This window comes from Myxine glutinosa, chromosome 3, assembly GCF_964187855.1.
Source record: "Myxine glutinosa chromosome 3, kmMyxGlut1.1, whole genome shotgun sequence".
In the NCBI taxonomy this organism is placed as follows: Eukaryota; Metazoa; Chordata; class Myxini; order Myxiniformes; family Myxinidae; genus Myxine; species Myxine glutinosa.
The window spans coordinates 109,373,806-109,395,716 of NC_136263.1; the positions used below are offsets into that span (position 1 = coordinate 109,373,806).

At 42.3% G+C, this 21,911-nt stretch overlaps 1 protein-coding gene across 18 annotated transcripts in view; it reads left to right on the forward strand.

Annotated features, from left to right (window-relative positions):
- Positions 1 to 21,911, forward strand: part of LOC137423266 (protein phosphatase 1 regulatory subunit 12A) — a 356,467-nt gene that overhangs the window by 184,640 nt on the left and 149,916 nt on the right. For 6 of the 18 annotated variants that reach the window (XM_078774432.1, XM_078774435.1, XM_078774439.1 and 3 more), the window contains exons 4-11: positions 955 to 1,114; positions 1,349 to 1,493; positions 1,778 to 1,852; positions 2,187 to 2,272; positions 2,407 to 2,600; positions 4,248 to 4,426; positions 10,198 to 10,245; positions 15,888 to 16,160. In XM_078774432.1, the coding sequence (XP_078630558.1) occupies positions 955 to 1,114; positions 1,349 to 1,493; positions 1,778 to 1,852; positions 2,187 to 2,272; positions 2,407 to 2,600; positions 4,248 to 4,426; positions 10,198 to 10,245; positions 15,888 to 16,160 (1,160 nt within the window). The remainder of the gene's footprint in view (positions 1 to 954; positions 1,115 to 1,348; positions 1,494 to 1,777; positions 1,853 to 2,186; positions 2,273 to 2,406; positions 2,601 to 4,247; positions 4,427 to 10,197; positions 10,246 to 15,887; positions 16,161 to 21,911) is intronic. The other 12 variants (XM_078774438.1, XM_078774445.1, XM_078774446.1 and 9 more) reach the window with 7 other exon arrangements.

Here is a 21,911-nt window from a genome sequence, read left to right on the forward strand (position 1 = left end):
TAGCATCTCATCGTTCAGACAGCCAGGGAGCATCCTCTTGCCTCTATGTAGACCTTGATAGAATCAGGAATGGTTCCAACACTTGGAATATGTTTTTCACCCCTGACAAACATCACTTTCGATCTTTCAGAAAGCACCATCTGGTGAACCTTCCTGTGTTCTTCCTTAACATTCCTCTTGATGAAGTTCAGTCACTAAAACTTTGGGGCCTCACTATCAGCCATGATCTGTCTTGGGAAAACCACATATCTAAGTTGTCCTTTAGAACCAGTCATCGATTAGGCTTCTCATGCCATTCCATATATCTTGTGCAAAGGCTTTCTTTGGCACTTTGGCACATCTGAAATTTTATCAGCGTACAAGGTCTTCATCCAGAGCTTGATGGTGTAATTATGGCCCCCTGGGCTGGCGCCCCTGCCTCACACCTTGCTTATCTTAATACCGTGGAAACCAATGCCTTCTGCTAGTGGGCGGGAAAACAAGAACCCACAAATGCTAGTGGGTTCTAAAGGGTAATTCTAAAGGGTTCTAAAGTTGTCAGCATCTGGAAGTCCTGTAACTCTCATGGATTGCACACGTACTGCCAAACTGCACCGCTTTCTTCGGACACGGGTGCGATTTGTTTTTTTTCTTCGAATACATGCATTTATTTAGTTTCTTTTTTTTAAAGCTTTGACCAGCTTCTTAAACTTATTGTTGTCATTGTTATCTCAAGAGATTAATGCTCCCATTTTGCATCTCAGTAAATGCTGACCAGCTGTGATCATAACGTTGCCCTTTGGACCAGTTATTTTTATTGGCACTCTCACATGTGACTGTAAAGGACTGTGCATACTCTGTTTGGACAGGGTATTCCTGATGTGTAGGTCCTTCCTCTCTCACATTGGTTTTCCATTTTGCGTTATGAGCTACAGAGCAGTAATCTTGCATGCGGGTACAATATATTTTGTGCAGGAGTGGATGTTGAGGCTGCGAGGAAGGAGGAGCAGCAACTGATGTTGCGCGATGCACGTCAGTGGTTGAACAGAGGGCAAGTGCAAGATGTACGGCACCCTAAGTCGGGCGGCTCGGCCTTGCATGTCGCCGCAGCCAAGAGCTATGTCGATGTTCTCAAGTGAGTGCAGCATGAGATGGAGATGGAGATCTTGAGTTTTGCTCATTTGGTTGTGTAACTTTGTGTTGATCTTTTTTTTTTTCACTGTCGCGTGTTCTGTAAGCTATCCTGTTCCTCAAAATAGAAAACAAAATGTTCTTACTGAGTACTAGTGTGTTTGAGATGTTATTTTAATGGTGACAGTTTTGAGTTTTGCATTTCTTGTCTTTACCCTGTTCCTATCACTCCTTTCAGACTGCTTATTCAGACGGGAATGGACATCAATGTGAGGGACAATGATGGATGGACGCCGTTACATGCCGCAGCACACTGGGGAAAAGAGGAGGCATGCCACATTCTGGTGGAAAACCTTTGTGACATGCATGCTGTCAATAAAGTGGTGAGCCGGTCACTTCCTGGTGTAGGCCATTTAAAATAATTTGCTGTGCTTGGAGCTCATTGCGTATAAAGTTGGTCAGTTTGAAGATAAGTTGACGTTTTTCAACTGGTGCGAGCGAATCAGTGCCAGCTATGGTGTGCATTTGTCCAGGAAGAGAACAGATTTTTCTGTCCTGGTTGAATTCCTCAGTGCAATAATACTCCTCGGATGTCGGAGCACTTTTTTTGGAATGAGACGGTATTTGATTGATTTGAACTATTATGCACCTGTCTTATTGTTTGTAGGGACAAACACCATTTGATGTGGCTGATGAGGACATCTTGGGTTACTTGGAGGAGCTTGTAGCTAAGCAGAAGGCGGTGAGTTTGGGACCGTATTCTTAATCTGAAACTATTTTTGTTATTGAAACTTTAGCCTCACTGCATTGAAGCCTAATTCGCTGGTGTTGAAAACCATTCATGAGCTTGTGATTTATTAGTTAATTTTTCATGCAGGTCATTTTCCTCCGAATTTTTGCTTTTGTAAGTGTCTCTTTGTATGAGGAAATTGATTGCATTTTGTAAGTATGTAGGCCAGACCATGGTTGATGGTCTGTCTTCAAAATACTGCTGGCCTTGTTGTACAACATTTGTGTGTCATGAGGCATGTGATCTGGTCATAATTTAGGTTGACACTGGCATTCCTGACTTTCAGCTTCGGAGTGAGAAAGAGTTGAAAGATCAGGAGGAAAAGCTGATCGACATCAACAACACACGATCAACAACAACACAATTGAAAAGGCTTGTTTAATTTCCTGCCCTATCGCCGACATTATTTGTGCTGTTTGCTACATTTGCCACATTTGTGCTACATTTGATGTCTTTGCCCATCGAGCATTTTTCGAATCTTTTTGGTTTTATGTTTGTCTCACCAGTAGAACATCCATCTCGCGCATGGCGAGCAAGGAGAAACAGCGAGGTGAGGACCGCATGCAGGAGAGGCACACAATTGAGCGTGCAAAGGAAGGTGATGTCAGTTTGCACAAAGACGATTCCAGTAGCTCTAGCTCTGACTCTGAATATGAACGGGAGTGCTCAGAAACAGAAGAGGAAACGGCAGAAAATGCAGGTATTGTGGATTTTGGTGATTGCATGGAACTCTAAGATAGTGTTATGTTCACAGATTGTATGCATCTGTGTATTATTATGATCTTGATAATTTCGTCGATTTCAGGAACATTTACATCTTTAGGATTATGGGTTAGCCTGTTTTGTATTCTTATCTGAACCCATGACTGTAATTGAAGTTCAAATCTCATATATTGCATTGATTTTTTTTTTTTAATCAAAAGTTTTACTTTCAAACTTCAAAGACTCAGATGTTTAAACAGACTGTTGCGTCCCCGGGGTTAACACCCCAGCATGACGTATAGCCAATCGTAGTTACTCCTGGGGCGTACAAACCGAATTATTGGCGGTTCCTTTTATGACGCGCGCGGGACCGAAAGTCACGAGGTCCTTACCTGGCATGAGCCACACACAGGGTTTATCCGATCCCCACAAACACAGAGACGACAAGACGAAGGAAATGCAACAAATAATGGGTTTAATGAAAATAATTGCAAACCAATTAAAATGAAGGCTGAGGTAAAACTATAATTCTCTATGGTGAGGATTATCCCCACAGACACAAATACATACACAGGGAAAGATAAAGAAAATAAAATGCGCTTATAATCAGCTGGCACTCAACTTTGAGTTCGCACGAGGACGTTTGGGCACCTGGTGGTCGTTGAGCAGGTCCTGCAAGTCGGCAAATGGTCTGAGCGTTGACGCGAACAAGATGGCGCCAAGTTGCTCTTTCGCCGCGCCACAAATGTGGGGCAATTCGTGCAGGTAGTCTCCTTTCGCTCTCCACTCCACCAGAGACGCTAAGAGCTCCCCGAACCGTTGCTTTATTGCTCGTCTTTCGATGCCACAACAATCTCTTCCTTGATGGCGCCAAAGGTCCGCAAAGGCATTCAAATTACTCCACAGCGCACCCGGGCACGAAAATGCAGCCGTTCGCCTCATGCGACCAATAACAAAGAGAGAGAGAGAGCTTCTTCTTTCTCCTATTCAAAGCCTCTCCAAGCTTCTTCTCTGACGAACGTTCGACCTCTCGCCAAGCGCTATTGGATCATTCCATGGCTCCTCGACCAATGACGATGCTTGGGGCGTGGTCTCTTGAGAATATTTGCGTGACGTTGGCAACACGTCGGTTGTTGTGAGTTAATGGAGCCGATTTCATGGCTGGCTGAGTGAATATAAAACATTAGGGAAAATCACAGAAGGCGATTACATACAGGGAATTATCCTTAAGCCCTATCGGGTCTAGTTAACACAAAAACCACGCCCGTTATGGCGACATGCAAACACTCTTAACCTAACAGGTTCCCTACTTATTTTATTGAGGTTCTTCTTCTTCGCATCCACTAAATGCTGAAACCATGCTAAAACCCATGCATTTTAGCATCGTCCATGCTAAAACCTATACGATCCTAACCCCAATATGGTATTTCCTCCCTACCCCCACAACCTTAACACATACGATTTTTATTCTAACATATAAATTGTGCAAGGCCTTTGATAACCTATTGCATATAAAAGGAATGTTGCCCACTTATTTCTTTCAATCAATGTGGTTGCATAATTATTACATTTATAAATCGGCGGAAAACTGTCATCAACCAAGCATTAATGGTTTTATTCTTTGCATATATGTTTTGCATCACAGACAAGAAGGTCGAACTGATTGAAAACATGAACAAGTTAAACAACAACGATGGAGTTCCAGTGCCTGCACGTTGTGTGCCATCCTCATTACATATCGCCACTACCACGTCCACGACCACTATAGTCACTCCGACCCCTGCACTGCCATCCCCTATCACTCCAGCCTCACCCTTCAAGAAGGTGAGATTCCTCCATCCCTACTATTTGATTCCTTAAATTTGCATGGCTTACAGAGGACTTTACATGCAATTACCACTGAAGTCTCTCCAGGATAGCTTGACGCTGCCAGTCTTATCGTGGTTAAAGACTAGGAATTCAAGCACACCAAGTCTAATGTTGTGGTATGTTTGGCCAGTGGCATCTGGTGGTCTTTTCTTTCAAAGCTCTTATTGGATAGTTCATTTAAATTTTTTTAACTTTGGGTTCATTGCATGTTATCCATTCGTGATATTTCACTAAATTCTGCAGCAGCTGCATGCAATAATGTACTTGAGTTTTGACTGCAAGCTACCCATGAAAAATCCAGTGTTTTTAGCTGTTGTTACTTTGATGTACTCGATGATTGGATTGCATTTCTGTGCTTGCCATATGGTAACGCTTGCAGGCATGTAAGTAACTTGTCCTTATTGCCTCTTCACTTTTTCACACTGATCTCTTGTCAAGACGAGCATCCGCGCTGATCTTAGAGCACGTTTATTTGCAATAGCCACACAAAGTAAAACGAGGGGGACCAAAGATCATCTTTCAGCAGGTTCAACAAGCATCTGAAGTGTAAATCCTCTGCATTGCGATTTACACCTGAAATAACTTTGTAATTTGCTGAAGCTTGAACTTTGTCCTCCTTCCTTGCTTTGTTTATACTTGTATGCAGGGCTCTGTCATTCATTGACGGCTCATTTACACGTGCCATTTCTTAGCTGCCAATGAACAGTTAAGATGCTGTTGCAAGCTGATATTCCTATTGATTGCCATACAATATTTTTTTCCTTTTTACTCTCAAAAGCCTATAATTATTTTTCTATTTTTTGACATTATATTTGCATTGACGCCATGTGCAGTTTTGGATTTATAATCCTCAAGTGAAGAAAAATAGCTTGAAAAACTCATAATTCAACTAGAATGGCACTCGGTGGAGCGCATACCTCCGCCAGGCTCAACAGTTTATGTTTTGTATCCCATTAATAGGCCGGATCTGGATTCGGACCTGAACCAAAATCTAATTGGCTTGTTCTTGTCACCTAACCAACTCGTCCACCAAGTTTTGTCATAACTCGTCTATAACCTTTTAAAATATCATGTTACATATCGCTTTTCGCCCAAACTCTCAATGGTGAAGAATCATTTAAAAATGACACAATTCTCCTATCCAAATCCATATTCAGATCTTCACCGAAATTGAATCGATTCATCCTTGTCACACATACAACCTGTCCACCAAGTTTCGTCCAAATCCGTCCATAACATTTTGAGATGTCCTCCGATATATCGTTTTTGGCCTCATCTCCCAATGGTGAAGAATCACTTAAAAAATTCTACTAGTCGGATCCGAATCCGGATCTTCACCAAAATCTAATCATTTTGTCCTTGTCACATACACTACCTCTCTGCCAAATTTCGTCCGAATCCATCCACAACCTTTTGAGATAGCTTGTTTACTGACAAACAGACAAACAAACAGACAGGGGTGAAAACATAACCTCCACCCACCTTCTGTGGCGGAGGTAATGATTGCAAGTTTTGCAATACTCATAAATCAGCTTGACCTTGACAACTTGATAACTTGACACAGCCTGCCTTAGCTCTTCTGGGTTTTTCTGTTCCCTATGTAAAAAAACAACTTTAAAGCGACAAGAAATCTCAAAACGTCACAAAAAGAAAACAGGACCACTTGATGAAAATAATTCCCATCCTCATTAAAGCGCATTCCCATTTTGATCAAGACTCTGGCAGCCATCATTTCACACCTACAATGGGGCACCTCATACTCATAAGATTAATATCAGACCAATAATGCCCACCCATCAGAACATATCCATAGCATTTGCTGTATCGAGCACTTAGAAACATCCAGCTCAGATTTCTGAATTAATAATTGCTCACTTAACATTAATTTGGTTAACGCTGTTTTGTTATAACGTCGCTGATACAATCGGGAACATATATCCTTTTAAAATTGAGACATTCATTATTACATCATTTGCCAGCGGGCCACAGTGAACTACTTTGTGTCACATAGATGTTGAGGCGTATGCAGACGCTGAACAGTTGTATCACGTTGTTTGAAGCATGATTCATTCTCTTGGAAATATGAGTCACAAACGCTTAATAAGTGATAGTTGTGAGTCCGGTAGTAATACAACATGAAAAACAATTGGTTTAGAAACGAAATTGAAGGTTTAAAGGGTTTTGATGCTGGATGAGGAGCGATTGATATCGGGAGAGAACTTCCTCCTATGGCCATAGGAACAATCTATATAATAATAGTGTAAGGACTCGACTTTGTTATCCCTTTTACGCCGCACCCAGTGACCCGATGCCCACGGCACTAATGGATTTACGATCTACGAACCGCGCTCTTTGTTTATCACGTACAGCCATACTCGAAAAATCGGAATTAGCCGACGTTGGGGCCCAAAAGCATCCGATTAACTGCCGATACGACGCCATCTTACGACGCCATCGTATTGGCGTCTGCTGGGCGAAGGCGAAGCAAGCCGTCCGCTGATTGGACAGGCGAAGGCGAAAGCAAGCCGTCCACTGAGTGGACAATCCAGAGCATGCATTTGTGCCGGTGTCGGCGATCGTTGTTCATATACGCACGCTTCATTCTCATCTTTCTTCCTAACTCTTACTCGGACAAGCAAATCCCCCTATGCCATCCATAATGGTACACTCTATCCATACACCACATCCTCCCTTCCGTGGATGTTCCACGGGTTTCGGCTAGTCTATGTAATAATAGTGTAAGGACTCGACTTTGTTATCCCTTTTACGCCGCACCCAGTGACCCGATGCCCACGGCACTAATGGATTTACGATCTACGAACCGCGCTCTTTGTTTATCACGTACAGCCATACTCGAAAAATCTGAATTAGCCGACGTTGGGGCACAAAAGCATCCGATTAACTGCCGATACGACGCCATCTTACGACGCAATCGTATTGGCGTCTGCTGGGCGAAGGCGAAGCAAGCCGTCCGCTGATTGGACAGGCGAAGGCGAAAGCAAGCCGTCCACTGAGTGGACAATCCAGAGCATGCATTTGTGCCGGTGTCGGCGATCGTTGTTCATATACGCACTCTTCATTCTCATCTTTCTTCCTAACTCTTACTCGGACAAGCAAATCCCCTATGCCATCCATAATGGTACACTCTATCCATACACCACATCCTCCCTTCCGTGGATGTTCCACGCGCCATCGTATTGGCGTCGGCTGGGTGAAGGCGAAGCAAGCCGTCCGCTGATTGGACAGGCGAAGGCGAAAGCAAGCCGTCCACTGAGTGGACAATCCAGAGCATGCATTTGTGCCGGTGTCGTCGATCGCGGTGTACTACACCACATCCTCCCTTCCGTGGATGTTCCACGGGTTTCGGCTAGTTCATAGTAATGCTGACAAAATCAAAGAAAGTGCGCAAAGTGTTACACCTTTAAGTGCTACCAAGATAAGCCATACTAGACGTCGCATCATGGAAAGACTATTTGCCGTCTGGATTGAAGATCAAAACGATTCTGCCCCTTTGTCTCATTAAATCCACCACTCGCCCCTCCACCTCACCCTACCTCTACAAATAACCTCCACACCCATCACTGGTGAGTGTTATTGGTTCACGAGTTATCAAACAGAGTGACCACTATATTCGTCATGTGTGTGCGTCTGTCTGTGTGTGTGTCTGTCTGTCCGCAGCATAACTACCCGATGATATCATCTGATCTTGATGAAACTTGGGTGGGAGGTTGATATCATGATCTAGTTGTGTCCTGCCTCGAGTGGGCGTATTGCGCCTATTGTGGGCGGCGCCACGCCCGAAAAAGATGTATTTTTAGGGGGTAATCAATTTCAAGCTACATTTTCTCCAAGGGGTTTGGTGGAATCTGACAAGGGTTTCGATATTTGGTTAGGCCAATGTCATGTGTCTAGCCCCACGGAGCTCGATTTTTCATTTTCGCCCCAAGGTCAAGGTCACAAGGTCACGAAATTTAGAAAAGTCGATTTTTGATGGTTTTATTACATTGTTCGCTTCCTGATAGGGTGAAATGTCGTACACGATCTTATATTATCACATACATAATGAAATACAAGTTTTCCAACAAATTTCTGAATCCTCGACCTTTGACCTTTGAAGGTCACAAAGGTCAAAGTTTCAAAGTTGTCGGTATCGAACCGAATTTTCGGTATTGTGTAGCTAACTAACCTCATAACTGATTATACATTATTTTCTATCTCCTTTCAAGGTCAGTAACCTTTGTTTTGACATTTCCTGGCCTGGCCTGTCCGGGCCTGTTTCGGTTATAGTCTGTCCTTTGTCATTGAATACCGCTCGCTCGTGAACCATCGTCGTCTCCTGACTTGTCTTCCTTAAATTTATATTTATTTTATATTTAGAAACATTATATGAGCATATAAGACCGATCGCTTCGCTGATGGGAATACCAATCTTTGCTACAATGGATAATCTATGGGGCAAGAACAAAAAAGGATTCCTGGGAGATCCTGTCCTCCGTGTGGGGATAACCAGCGTCGCAACTTCGCGTTTGCAGTTTTGCCACGTCTGCCCATGTTCACACACACAAACCTTCCCTTTTCCATCATAAACCTTCCTGCAAGTTCCCTGGGTCCACCATCATTGGTTTTATTGTAATCTGCTAATCAGTTCTCATGTTGTAGCACCACAGACAGACAGACAGACAGACATGGCTCCTTCTATAATATAGATTACCTTGGCCACTGAAGTTGGATAGGGGTTATGTTTTCAACACTGTCTGTCTGTTTGTTTGTGAGCATGATATCTCAAAAAGTTATGGATGCATTCATACGAAATCTGGTGGTCAGGTTAGGTATGTGACAAGGACGAATTGATTCGAGAAGTGGACACAACATGATGCCTTCGTTTCCTGCGAAAAACCAGGATGACAGTTTATAGCTAGGCCGAGATTCAAACCCAGGCTGGACAGCTCAGAGGCGAGAGTGCATACCTGGAGGACACCCTGCCAGCCTTGTTCAACACAATATTGATCAAAACTAAACTTGGATTACATAAACTGAGGGTTGCTGAACAAGATCATTATCTGTTTTTTCACTTCTTATCCTTATAGTAGAAACACAAACAAACAGATGAAGTGTTTGGTGTTTCGTTTTCCAGTAATTTTTATGGTGGCTATCAGTCTTGCAATTTGTAGTCTCTGATTGGATGAAATTCATGTGATTTAAATGTCTTCCATTATAGTTGCTATTTAAGGTTTACATGTATACATGCCTTAAACTTATCTTCAGTGACATGTATGTATATTCAACAAAAAAGATTGTACTAACTTGGTAATGCCCTCAGAACCCACATTCAAACCTTATTCCAAATTATAGCAGTGACTATAGTGCCTGCAAAAGGTGACTTAACACTGTGATAAAGGCCAACAATAAACTGGGACCTTAATGGAAGGATGTTTGCCTTAGAGAAACCTGTGAAACACCTATGAAAGTCTATCTAGTTTTGGAGGTACTTTATTTCTCCATTTGTTTGCGATGGCAGCACTGTTAACATCACGTCCAATAATCCCTCATGTATGATGTCACTGATTTATTTATATTTTTACTTTTTTTAATATGTCACTATATTTATATTTTATATATGTTACTGTGGAGTGCTCCTGCTTTACCATTCCTGGTAAAAACCTTAAAGTTCTCACCTATAGATTTCGTTTCCATGCTATCATGTAACCCTTTTGCTGTGGTTGCAGAGAGTGGAGTTTCTTGACTTGGCAGAATGTTTTCATGTATCTCATGTGGTATGTCTCTCAATTCTTCCTTTCTTTATTCCTCTCGACTGTGTCAGTTGTAAATGTTTTCCTCTATTTATCCTCTATTAGTCTATTTGATGTATCATCTTTCCCTTTCTTCTTCTGCTTGCCTGCTGTCTTGCATGCTTTGCCGCTCTCCTGGTTAGCTGTCCTTTTTCACTGACGCTGTTTGCTGGCAAGTCCGTGATACTTTCTCCAAAGACGAAAAGGCGAAGTGCTGCATTTCCCCAATATTTCCTGTACCTTTTAAAGTTTTGCTATTCTCTCACTTAGGAAGAACAAATAAGGGTCCACTTGGGAAACACTTGAAATAGCTATTAATTAAAGTTGTATTTCATCTTTTTGACTTGCAGATACCCCATTTCTTAATTTGACCCTGTGGAAGTGTGAATGGCTGATAGGAGGGTGTGGGTGGGGGGGAGGGGGGCGGGAGAGAGGGGGAGGGAGCGATGTGCCAGATAAATAAAATAAAGACTTCTGTAAATTTAATAGTTTAGTTGTCCAAGCTCATGAAGAAGCGAAACAGCAGTGAGGTGAAGGGTAATGAGGCAGCCAAGTATAGCAAAAGCATCATGCAAGGAGAATTATGACAGGAAGAACTAGAGTGAAGTCGACAGCATGCCATCATAAATGCCCACGTTTTCCACCTCAGGCAAAGTTGAAAAATGGCAAAATGTTCCAACAGGAATGACCAAATTTCAAATTTTGAGTTGACATGTATATATATATATATATATATATATATATATATATATATATATATAGTACACCACCATATATATATATGACATATATATATATATATATATATATATATATATATATATATATATATATATATATATATATACGTATATATATATATATATATATATATATATATATATATATATATATATATATATATATATATATATATACGTCATATATATATGTCATATATATGTCATATATATGTCATATATATGTCATATATATGTCATATATATGTCATATATATGTCATATATATGTCATATGTATATATGTATATATATATATATATATATATATATATATATATATATACATATACATATATACATATATACATATATACATACACACACACAGATACATACACAGATACATTCAAAGTACACAGCCCCCCTGCCAAATAAATAACATCCTCCAGTGTGGCATTGCCGGGGTGCCCCAGGCGCCCGGTTATACCGCCATGCAGCACATAGAGATGGTATTTGGAGGAAGAGGTATATAATATTTCATTGATTAATTGCGTAATTAGAATCAATAAACAATAATCATAAACTAATTTCTTAATGAATTGGATAATCGCGCACCAAAACCACCAGTGTTTCATCTGAAGCTGTAACTTTTCAACAATTCATTAAATAAGCCATTAATCAAAAATAAATAATAATAATTGATTAATCAATAAATAATAAATCGATTGATTAATCAATAAATCAAAAATATACATCACTTGGTCACTGTCATGTCTGAATATCAGCTTCCTAGCTCAAAAAGTGCCTGACATATTTCCCAGATGAGAAAGAAAATCAATAAATGATTAATAATGAAAATAAATAAATAATAATGGTAAAATAATTAAATTATTACTCAATTGGCTAATAGAATACCTAAACCACCACAGTTTCATCCGAATCTGTAATTTATTTTTTAAAAAATCAAGTCATGAATGGAATAATTAAATAATTAATTGATTAATCAATAAATCAAAAATACCCTTTACAGCCAAATCACTTGGTCATTGTAATGTCCAAATATCAGCTTCCTAGCTAAAAAGGTGCCTGAGATAATGCCCAGATGAGAAAGAAAATAAATAAGTACTTAATCGATAATAATTAAGTAACGAATCAATTATTTAATTAATCAAAAAACAAAAAGTACTGTTTTTGCCAAAGCAGTTGCTCACTATTGTGCCGCAAATCCAGCTTCTGAGCTCAAAGGATGGCAGAGATATCACCCGGACAAACAAACAAGAAAACAAACAAACAAGAAAATAAGAAAACAAGCATTTTTTGTTTTTTTTGTTTTGATGTATGCAAGATCGAGGCTCGTGTAAGAGCTAACATTAATCACAAAAAAAAAACTGACATAAAACATATGATAAAGTGAGCGGGAGACAAGATTGGGAGAGAGAGGGAAGCACACAAGTACAACAGTAGAGAACAGAGACATCAGGAGATCTGTGGGAGGGAGAGGGCTTGGGGGCGGAAGAGGTATGGAAAGGGGCGGGGGGGGGGGGGGGTGGGTGGAAGTGGATCTGAGGTGAATTAGCAGGGGTAGAAAAGATCAAGCTTTTGGATGGGGGAAGATAAGAGATGGTGGTGAACAGCTATTTTAAAGACCTGGAGGGAGGAGTGGGATTGAAAAGAGTGAGGGAGTTTGTTCCAGAGGTGGGAGGAAAGAGGAATGAAAGAGTGAAGGTGAGCTGAGAGTCTTGATTTTAGCAGTTTCACCAGAAGAGTGTTGCTGGCCGATCTTATGCATCCTGCATGAATATTTGGGGGACAGAGCACAGACAGAGCTGGGGGGAGCAAGGCCGGAGAGGAGTCGGTAGAAGACAGAAAGACCACCTACCTGCCTGCGGTGAGTGAGTGAAAGGCCTTCGGAGGTAGCTTCATCGCGGGAGATTCCAATGATTCTGAAAGCTTTAGTTTCAACAGCGTGAAGCCGAGAGCCGAGCTAGGTGTGAGGCAGGAGCACCAGTCTAGAGGGCAGAACAGTACTCCATCAAGCTGGGGATGAAAGCTCTGTATGTGTTGAGGAGCTCAGGTGTGCCAAGGAAGGACTTCGCATGACAGAGGATGCCCAGTCTGCGACTGGCTTTGGAGGCCAGCTTGGAAATGTGGTTTTCCCAGGAAAGATTATGGCAGATGGTGAGACCCAAAAGCTTGAGTGACAGAACTTCTTGGAGAGGATTGTTCAGACAGTAGATGGGAGGGTTGTCCAGTCTGTGTTTTCGGAGAGACATAGCAAGAGTGTGAGATTTGTCAGGATTGAAAGACATGTTCCACTTGTTTGATCAGTCTGTGATTTTGTCCAGGTCTGCAGAGAGTGAGGCGGCTGCAGAATGCTGATCTGAGGGATGAGGGATGGAGCGACAGAGAGTGGAGTTATCAGCAGAGATAGTCATCAGCAAAGCATTGTTTCGGTATTTGACCTTTTGACCCTGGGGTGGGGCCTAAAATGATACTGCTCCTACACCTTCTTGCCATGTGGTGATCTAACTACAAAAGTTTGGTGAATTTCTGCACAACTATTTAGGAGGAGATAACGTGACGGACAAGGAAAGAGCAGAGGATGCAAGACCAGAAAGGAGGCAGTAAAATACAGGGACCACCAACTTTTCGGCAATGGCGAAGTTATTGTCCCATTGACTGAGATTCGTTACGGGAGATTCCAATTATCTTGAAGGCCTTGGTTTTCACTGTGTCAAGCTGAGCAAAATGTGAGGGTGCCAGCCCAGAGGGGAGAGCAGTACTCCATCGAGCTGCAGATAAATGCCATTTGGATAATAGGATTTCAGGTGTGCCAAGGAAGGACTTTGTGCAATGCAAGATACTCAGTTGGCCACTGGCTTTGGAGGCCAACAATTAAATTCGGTTTACCCAAGAAAGATCGTGGTTTATAGTGAGACCCAGAAGTTTCAGCGACTTAACTTCCTCAAAAGGATTGTTGAAAAAGTAGATAGGAGGGTTTGCCAGACGTTCTTTTTGGAACGAGATAGAGTGTGAGATTTTTCTGGATTGAAAGACATATTCTAAGTGCTTGACAAGCTTGTGATTTTTGACAATGTCTGAATAGAGGGACGAGGCTGCTGCCTGCCGATCTGAAGGATGACAGATATCACGGCAGAGGGTTGAGTCATCAGCAAATTGATAAAAGGGATTTTCCACAGAGTCAGAGAGATTGGTGATGAAGGTTAGGAATACGAATGGACACAGAACACTGCCTTGGGGCACTCCAGCCCTGACAGCCAGAGGAGGTGAAAGGATTCCTTTGAGTGCCACATGTTGGCTACGAGAGTACAGGAAGTCAATAAGCCATGTGCAGAGATGCCCTTGGATGCCATAGGCAGAGAGTTTGGAGAACAAGGAGGTTGGATGCCAGACTGTATCGAAAGCTCGAGATATGTCTAGATATATGGCCCTGATCTCGTCTGACATTGAGGGCTTCCATCCTTTTTTGGGAGAGCAGTAGCACCATGTCTAAGGTATAGTTACCTCGTCTGAATCTGAATTGGTGATCTGAGATTAGATCGCTGGAGAAAAGGGAGGATTTCTTATCAACTGTGATGATGTATTCTGTGACCTTGATGATAATGGGCACTAAGCTAATCGGAACATAGATTGAGCATGAGATATATATATATATATATATAGAGGGGTGTTGGGGGCAGAGGTTAGAGAAATATACAGACACAGTAATCCCTTTTTTTCTCCACCATGTGATGGCGAATCACCATTGATGTTTAGCACTTTCACAAAATCCAAAGTGCAAGTCGCGATATGTCAGCTTTCCACATCATCCGACACACAAGCCTGTGAAATGGTGATGAACCCAATAATGGATGATGAGCATGTAAAGTTGGTACATTTGCAGAGCAGCTCGTCAATCAGAACCTTGTATCACATTTGGAATCTCGAAGTGAAGGGGTGAAAGTGGAGACGATTTATTTGGCCTGTGCGAATGAACACTTGATGCGATTTATTTTTCGATTTTTATTTATTATATTCTGCATTCTTAACAGCACCCTAAGCTTGGATCATCCTCATCACTTTACCTCTTCATGTTGAACTTCTGTTTATTCAATTTGGGCTGATAGCTGTATACCTTTCCAAAGCACTTACATATTTTGGACAAAACACATTTAATAGTAAGCTACCTCGAAGAATAACGGCAATGGGATTCTGAGGATCTCACCCCTCATGTAGCTGCTCATAGATTTGGGTCGTTTTTTTTTTTCCTGAAAATAATGATTAAAAAAATATGTCTTCCATGACTGCTGAAAACGTTAACTAGTGTCCGAAGTTGAAAATATAAGCAATTGCACACGTGTGCATCTGCTTTAATTGGATTTGTCGTTTAACATACCAACTCTGGATGTGCCAAGTATCGTCCTTATGCAGGTAGTAGGCCATTTATCTCATAGCCACTACTTGTATAGCATGACCAAGACACTTTCCGAGGACCAATCACTGTAAAAAAAAAAACGCTTGCGCTTGTAGCACAAGCATCGCGATGATTGATGAGGGTTCTTTTTAACCTGTTTTCCAACTAATGAAGGTGTGAAAGTATGTCGTCCATGCATGTGTAAACGAACACTATTTTATGGTAAGATCGCAGCAAATATATCACTTTTTTCAGCTTGTGAGAGAGCATACTGTAATTTTTTTGTGCTCGATAATTCTGCTGTGCCACAACTGCATGGCCATGACCATTTCCATTGCTTTGTCGTGAATGCTCAGTGTTACTTTGATTCCATCATGCCAGATCAGCGTAGTGGTTATGCTGATTGTCTTGATATCAACCGCCTGCCCTTGATGTTCTATTGAACCTACCTTTCTCCCTGCTTGCCCCTATGCATCATTATGTCAATTGTAGTTTGGTGGTTCTTTCCAGTCTCGCTTCCCGACGCTGCCCGAAGCCCGGCATGAAGACATACATTCAGATGATCGGCGAGATGAGTCCCCAGCTACCTGGCGACAAGGTCTGCGCAAAACAGGCAGTTATGGTGCCTTGCCAGAGGCTGGTGGCACTGGGACGACGCAAGGTGTACTGCGTGAAAAGGATCCATCGTCACTGATGACCACTGGCCTCATCCGCTCAGCATCGAGTCCTCGTCTCACAACCGCAGAAACTCGCGAGCGGGATAAGGTCAGAGTGCAAATTCAATGAAAACATGAGAATTTGAATGAGTGGTGAATCATGACAAGATGATAACATGGCCCATTCCATTATATTCCAAATTTAGCTCAACCTGTTTTGCTTGGGAATCTGGCATAGTACACTGTATCATGTATGAAATTTGTGATTCCGAAACGTGCTAAAAGTCATTTCATTGATTTGAGAGTTACCAGCAGCTTAGGTGTATGCAAGCCAAATATTTTTTTTCATAATGCCATACTTGGCATGTAGTTTTGTACAGAAGGAACTGCCTTTGATTCAGAATGTGTTATGTGGCATTTACAGTATTTGACAACGTAATTGAGATTAATCTTTTTGGAATAGGACTCTTCACATGCGGAATTGCACACCTCTGGGTAGGAGTTTGCAACGCTTCGAGGAGCAGAGCTCTTAATCCTGCAGGCTCAGGCAGCTGATCGGGTCGAGCAAATACCCATTCTTTTAATATCCCAAATGGAGTCTCATTGCACTATGGAAATGAGAAGAGTAATACCACCTTGATTAATGAACAAATTATTAGATGCAAACAAGGACAAAAAACAAATGACTATTAAATCAGTGGTCATCAGTAATTATAATACTACTAGCGGGGTCACCCGTGGGAATCCCACGGGCATGGATGTGTGTGACATTTCGACATATTGAGTTATATGCTGCACATTCATTTTTACAAAATGGTTACTGGCAAGTCATCAGATCCAGAAATGGTGTGAATTTAGTTATTTCACATAATATGTGACCCCTCACTCCTCTCCACCTGACACTCTCCTGTCTCCACCTGACACTCTCCTGTCTCCACCTGACACTCTCCTGTCTCCACCTGACACTCTCCTCTCTCCACCTAGCACTCCTCTCCTCTCCAAACCCTCACATCCCTCTCCTTTCCAATCCCTCACCTCTCCAATCCCTCACACTCCTCTCCTCTGCAATCCTTCACACGCCTCTCCAATCGCGCCTCACACTCCTCTCCAATCGCGCCTCACACTCCTCCCCAATCGCGCCTCACACTCCTCTCCAATCGTGCCTCACACTCCTCTCCAATCGTGCCTCACACTCCCCTCCAATCACTCCTCTCCAATCGTGCCTCACACTCCTCTCCAATCACGCCTCACACTCCTCTCCAATCGTGCCTCACACTCCTCTCCAATCGCGCCTCACACTCCTCTCCAATCGCGCCTCACTCGCCTCTCCAATCGGCTTTCCCCGTCTCGTTTCTCTCCTTTTTCTCCCGTCTCGTTCTTTTTCTTGCTCCAAATCGGCCCGTCGGAATCGGAAATCGGCCCGTCTCGCCCGTCGGCCCGTCGGAATCGGAAATCGGCCCGTCTTGCTTTTGTGCTTGTGCGTAAATAAATTGTGTTCATGACACCATTTCTGGTGTTGGGCTAGCGGCTAGGGTGCCGGCTTAGGATCCTGGGTTCGAATCTCGGTCGATCGCCGAATTAATGCCAGGGGGGTTGACTCAGCCTGTCATCCTTCCGAGGTCGGCTAATTGAGTACCAGTTCACTGGTAATTCCCTGTTTGTCGTTGAAGGCGGCAAAAAGGGTTGGCGTCAGGAAGGGCATCCGGCCGTAAAACATTGCTTCAAAAAGGGGACAAAAAAACAACAACTACCACGGTCCCCGAAAAGGCCAACCCCCGCTTTGCGGGGAAAAATGGCCTCTAAACGGTGGTTTTTACACCATTTCTGGATCTGATGACTTGCCAGTAACCATTTTGTAAAAATGAATGTGCAGCATCTAACTCAATATGTCGAAATGTCACACACATCCATGCCCGTGGGATTCCCACGGGTGACCCCGCAAGTTTGCATTGACGTTCGTCGATGGACTCGTTCGCCCGTCTCATTCGTTTTCTTGCTGCATCCTGTTCAAGTCTGCGTTCTTCATCGATCGTCTCATTCATTTTGGAAATAGAAGTTTCCACGCAGCGCATGAATTGTCACGATCCTCAAGAGGAATTTGTCTCGTAATCATCAAATGATAAATGGCAAGTAAATTATATTGTGGAAAATTAAAGATTTCAAATAAACCTATTTAAAGTGTATTCGCACATAACTAATTTTAAAAACGAAGAAATATCTCTCGGTAATTTCCTGAAACATATTTTACTTCCGGCTAATAATGTTGAATTAAATAAAAACGAAGAAATATATGTCGGCATCATTGTTGACGTTTTTGTGACGACTGTCATCAAACGAAAAAGTAATATATCTTAACGGAAAAGCAAAAGCGAATTTTTAATATATATGTCGACACGTTGCCGTCGGTGTCATGTTGGGCGGTGTATGATACACCATGACGCGATTTTAAAAAATATATCTCTGCATTTTCCCGCGTGTGTGGAATGTTCTCAATTATTGCTGACACCGAGTCCAAAACCATCGATAAAAATGAAATCATATGGTGAGTTAGATTGGAGATAAAGGCGTGAGAGAGACTCAATGGCCTTGAAGTTGAAGTTACAGGCGTTTGAGAATTCATTTCGTTCTATAAACGGCAACTTTCATTGGATTTCCTTCCCGTTTTTTTTCAACCGAGTCGAAAACTATGTTAGCGACTGTGAAAAATGAAATGATATATCGAATTTTTAATATGTATCGACACGTTGCCGTCGGTGTCATGTTAGGCGGTGTATGATACACCATGACGCGATTTAAAAAATATATCTGCATTTTCCCGCGTGTGTGGAATGTTCTCAATTATTGCTGACACCGACTCTAAACCCATCGATAAAAATGAAATCATATGGTGAGTTAGATTGGAGATAAAGGCGTGAGAGAGACTCAATGGCCTTGAAGTTACAGGCATTTGAGAATTCATTTCGTTCTATAAACGGCAACTTTCATCGGATTTTCTTCTCGTTTTTTTCAACCGAGTCTAAAACTATGTTAGCGACTGTGAAAAATGAAATGATATATCGAATTTAAAATAGATATCGACACATTGCCGTCGGTGTCATGTTGGGCGGTGTATGATACACCATAACGCGATTTTAAAAATATATCTCTGCATTTTCCCGCGTGTGTGGAATGTTTGTGGAAAATTAAAGATTTCAAATAAACCTATTTAAAGTGTATGCGCACATAACTAATAAAAAAAACGAAGAAATATCTCTCGGTAATTTCCTGAAACATATTTTACTTCCGGCTAATATGTTGAATGAAATAAAAACGAAGAAATATATGTCGGCATCATTGTTGACGTTTTTGTGACGACTATCATCAAACGAAATAGTAATATATCATAACGGAAAAGCAAAAGCGAATTTTTAATATATATCGACACATTGCCGGCGGTGTCATGTTGGGCGGTGTATGATACACCATGACGCGATTTTAAAAAATATATCTCTGCATTTTCCCGCGTGTGTGGATTGTTCTCAATTATTGCTGACACCGAGTCTAAAAGTAAAACCATCGATAAAAATGAAATCATATGGTGAGTTAGATTGGAGATAAAGGCGTGAGAGAGACTCAATGGCCTTGAAGTTACAGGCCTTTGAGAATTCATTTCGTTCTATAAACGGCAACTTTCATCGGATTTTCTTCCCGTTTTTTTTCAACCGAGTCTAAAACTATGTTAGCGACTGTGAAAAATGAAATGATTTATCGAATTTGATTTGAAATAAAACTGGGGGAGAGCAAGACACCACGGGCCTACAAAACAGGACTCAAAGCTATGCGAGTTAATAAAATGGTGGATATTTGTTTATAGCCACTCCCAGAATGGGTGGAGCTATGGGTGGAGCTACTCTGCAAACCGAGTAAGCCACACCCCGGACAGACACCCAACAGATAGACAGACAGACAGACAGAATCATCTACGGCTATTATAATATAGATGGGCCAGTAGTGGCCCTAAACAACTAGGGGAAGATATAATAAAATGGTAGTGGAAGGATTTGAAGAAACAAGGATAAACGAGATAAGTCGATCCTCGTATAAGGAAGCCAAGAGCAGAAGGACATTGACTAGCAGATTCGTGCCATGCCAGCCAGGAATATCATTGAGGGGGCCAGAAAGTTTTTGACTGCTTCATCTGAGGTTGATTGCAGAACCGCTGCACCAGATCATGAAGCTTTGGCTCAGTAAAAGCATCCTCGGGAGCGAGCGAACAAGGCAGCAGGGTGGGCTCAGGTAGAAGAGCTTTGAGGACATTGCAGTACGACAGTGGTGTGCTGCAGTAGCAGTGTGGTCTCATTGGAATAGGTCAAACGGTCTTGAGAGTGCGAACGGCAGATAAGTGCCACAATTGGAATGGGTGGAAGAGCTCTGAGTGCATTGACAGCATGTAAAATGTCTCAGTGAAGCCGCAAACAACGAGACAATGTAACCGCCAAGCAGACCACAGACAACATGTTAGTGCAGTCTTTTGGGACTGCCACTGGTAACATGTAATCATCCAGTGCTACCTGGCACATGGTCGGGTTGTCCTCGACTAGACCGGCACCCCTCCCTGGCTTTGCTAGTGGAGAGGGGTGACTTTGATACCCTGTGAGCACTAAAACAATATCTGGCAAAGGGTGGATGAGCTCCCAAAGGGAGCCAACGGCCGTCCATTAAGGAGATGGTGTCTCATAAAAAACACCCATCTGGGTTGGACCGGTTTGAATCATACCAAAGACTTTTAAAATGGTACGTGCTTCCTTGCTTGACGTTCAGCATTTAAAAGGATAGAGCATGGACAATCCCCATCAGTTGGCAGTCATGGGGAGGACGAAATTCCTCCTGAGAAAATGCCCCTCTGAGTGTGGTGAGAAAAGCGGTGCCATTGTTATGACGTCGCTGATACCCAGAGTATCCTGGGAAGTGACGGTAGTGCGGCACTTCCCCCAGCTCAGTGTCTGTGTTGAGTGTTTGTCTCGTTGGTTGTTATCTCCATATGCGGGTTTCAGAAGGTGGAACGGAGTCCTCCCAGGACCCAAAGTATCCATCTCCTCTTCGGTAAGGGATCAGGGTTCATGGACCAAGCTGTTTAACCTTTGCAGAGATTTGGTCCACAAGGGTTCTTTTCAGGATCGTCACCGAACCCCGGATTTGCCTCCAGTTGTAGTTCATATGTGGTAATATTCCTGGCGATGGTTTTTTCAATCTCAGTGAGGTTCTTCTTTATCATTCCTGTTGCTCCAATTATCACTGGTACAATTTCGATGCTCTTCAGCTTCCAAGATCTCTTGACCTCATTTTTAGCTCACCTAGAATGAAGTTCTGGGGAACTTATGCGATGGCTCATTGTTCGACCGTCTGTCAGTCAGTCCATGTCTGTCAGTCCATAAACACTTGCAACTTCTTCTCCGAAACCACTGAAGGGATTGTCACCAAACTTGGCACAAATGATATTTGATATGTTGTGACAAAAGTTTGTTCACGGTACTAAGAAAATCGAAGTCTAAGGGGGTCATGACCCCCCCCGCACCCCTCCCCCCCAAAAAAATAGATATTTGTTTTCTTCTCTGAAACTACACACACGATTTCAATAAAACATTAACTCAACCTTCACCACCCATGATGTACCAAAATTTGTTCACGGCATAAAAAAAAATCTGGGTCTAAGGTAGTCTATTGGAGGGGGAGGGGTTGGGGGGGGGGGTGATGTTGCCCCCCAAAATAGCAATTTTTTTTGTTTCTTTTTTTAAAGTCTTATGATTACGTTAGTATGATTGTGCATGCTGCCCTGTCTTCCAGCAACCATTGATATTGGTTAAAAATGCCATGATACGGT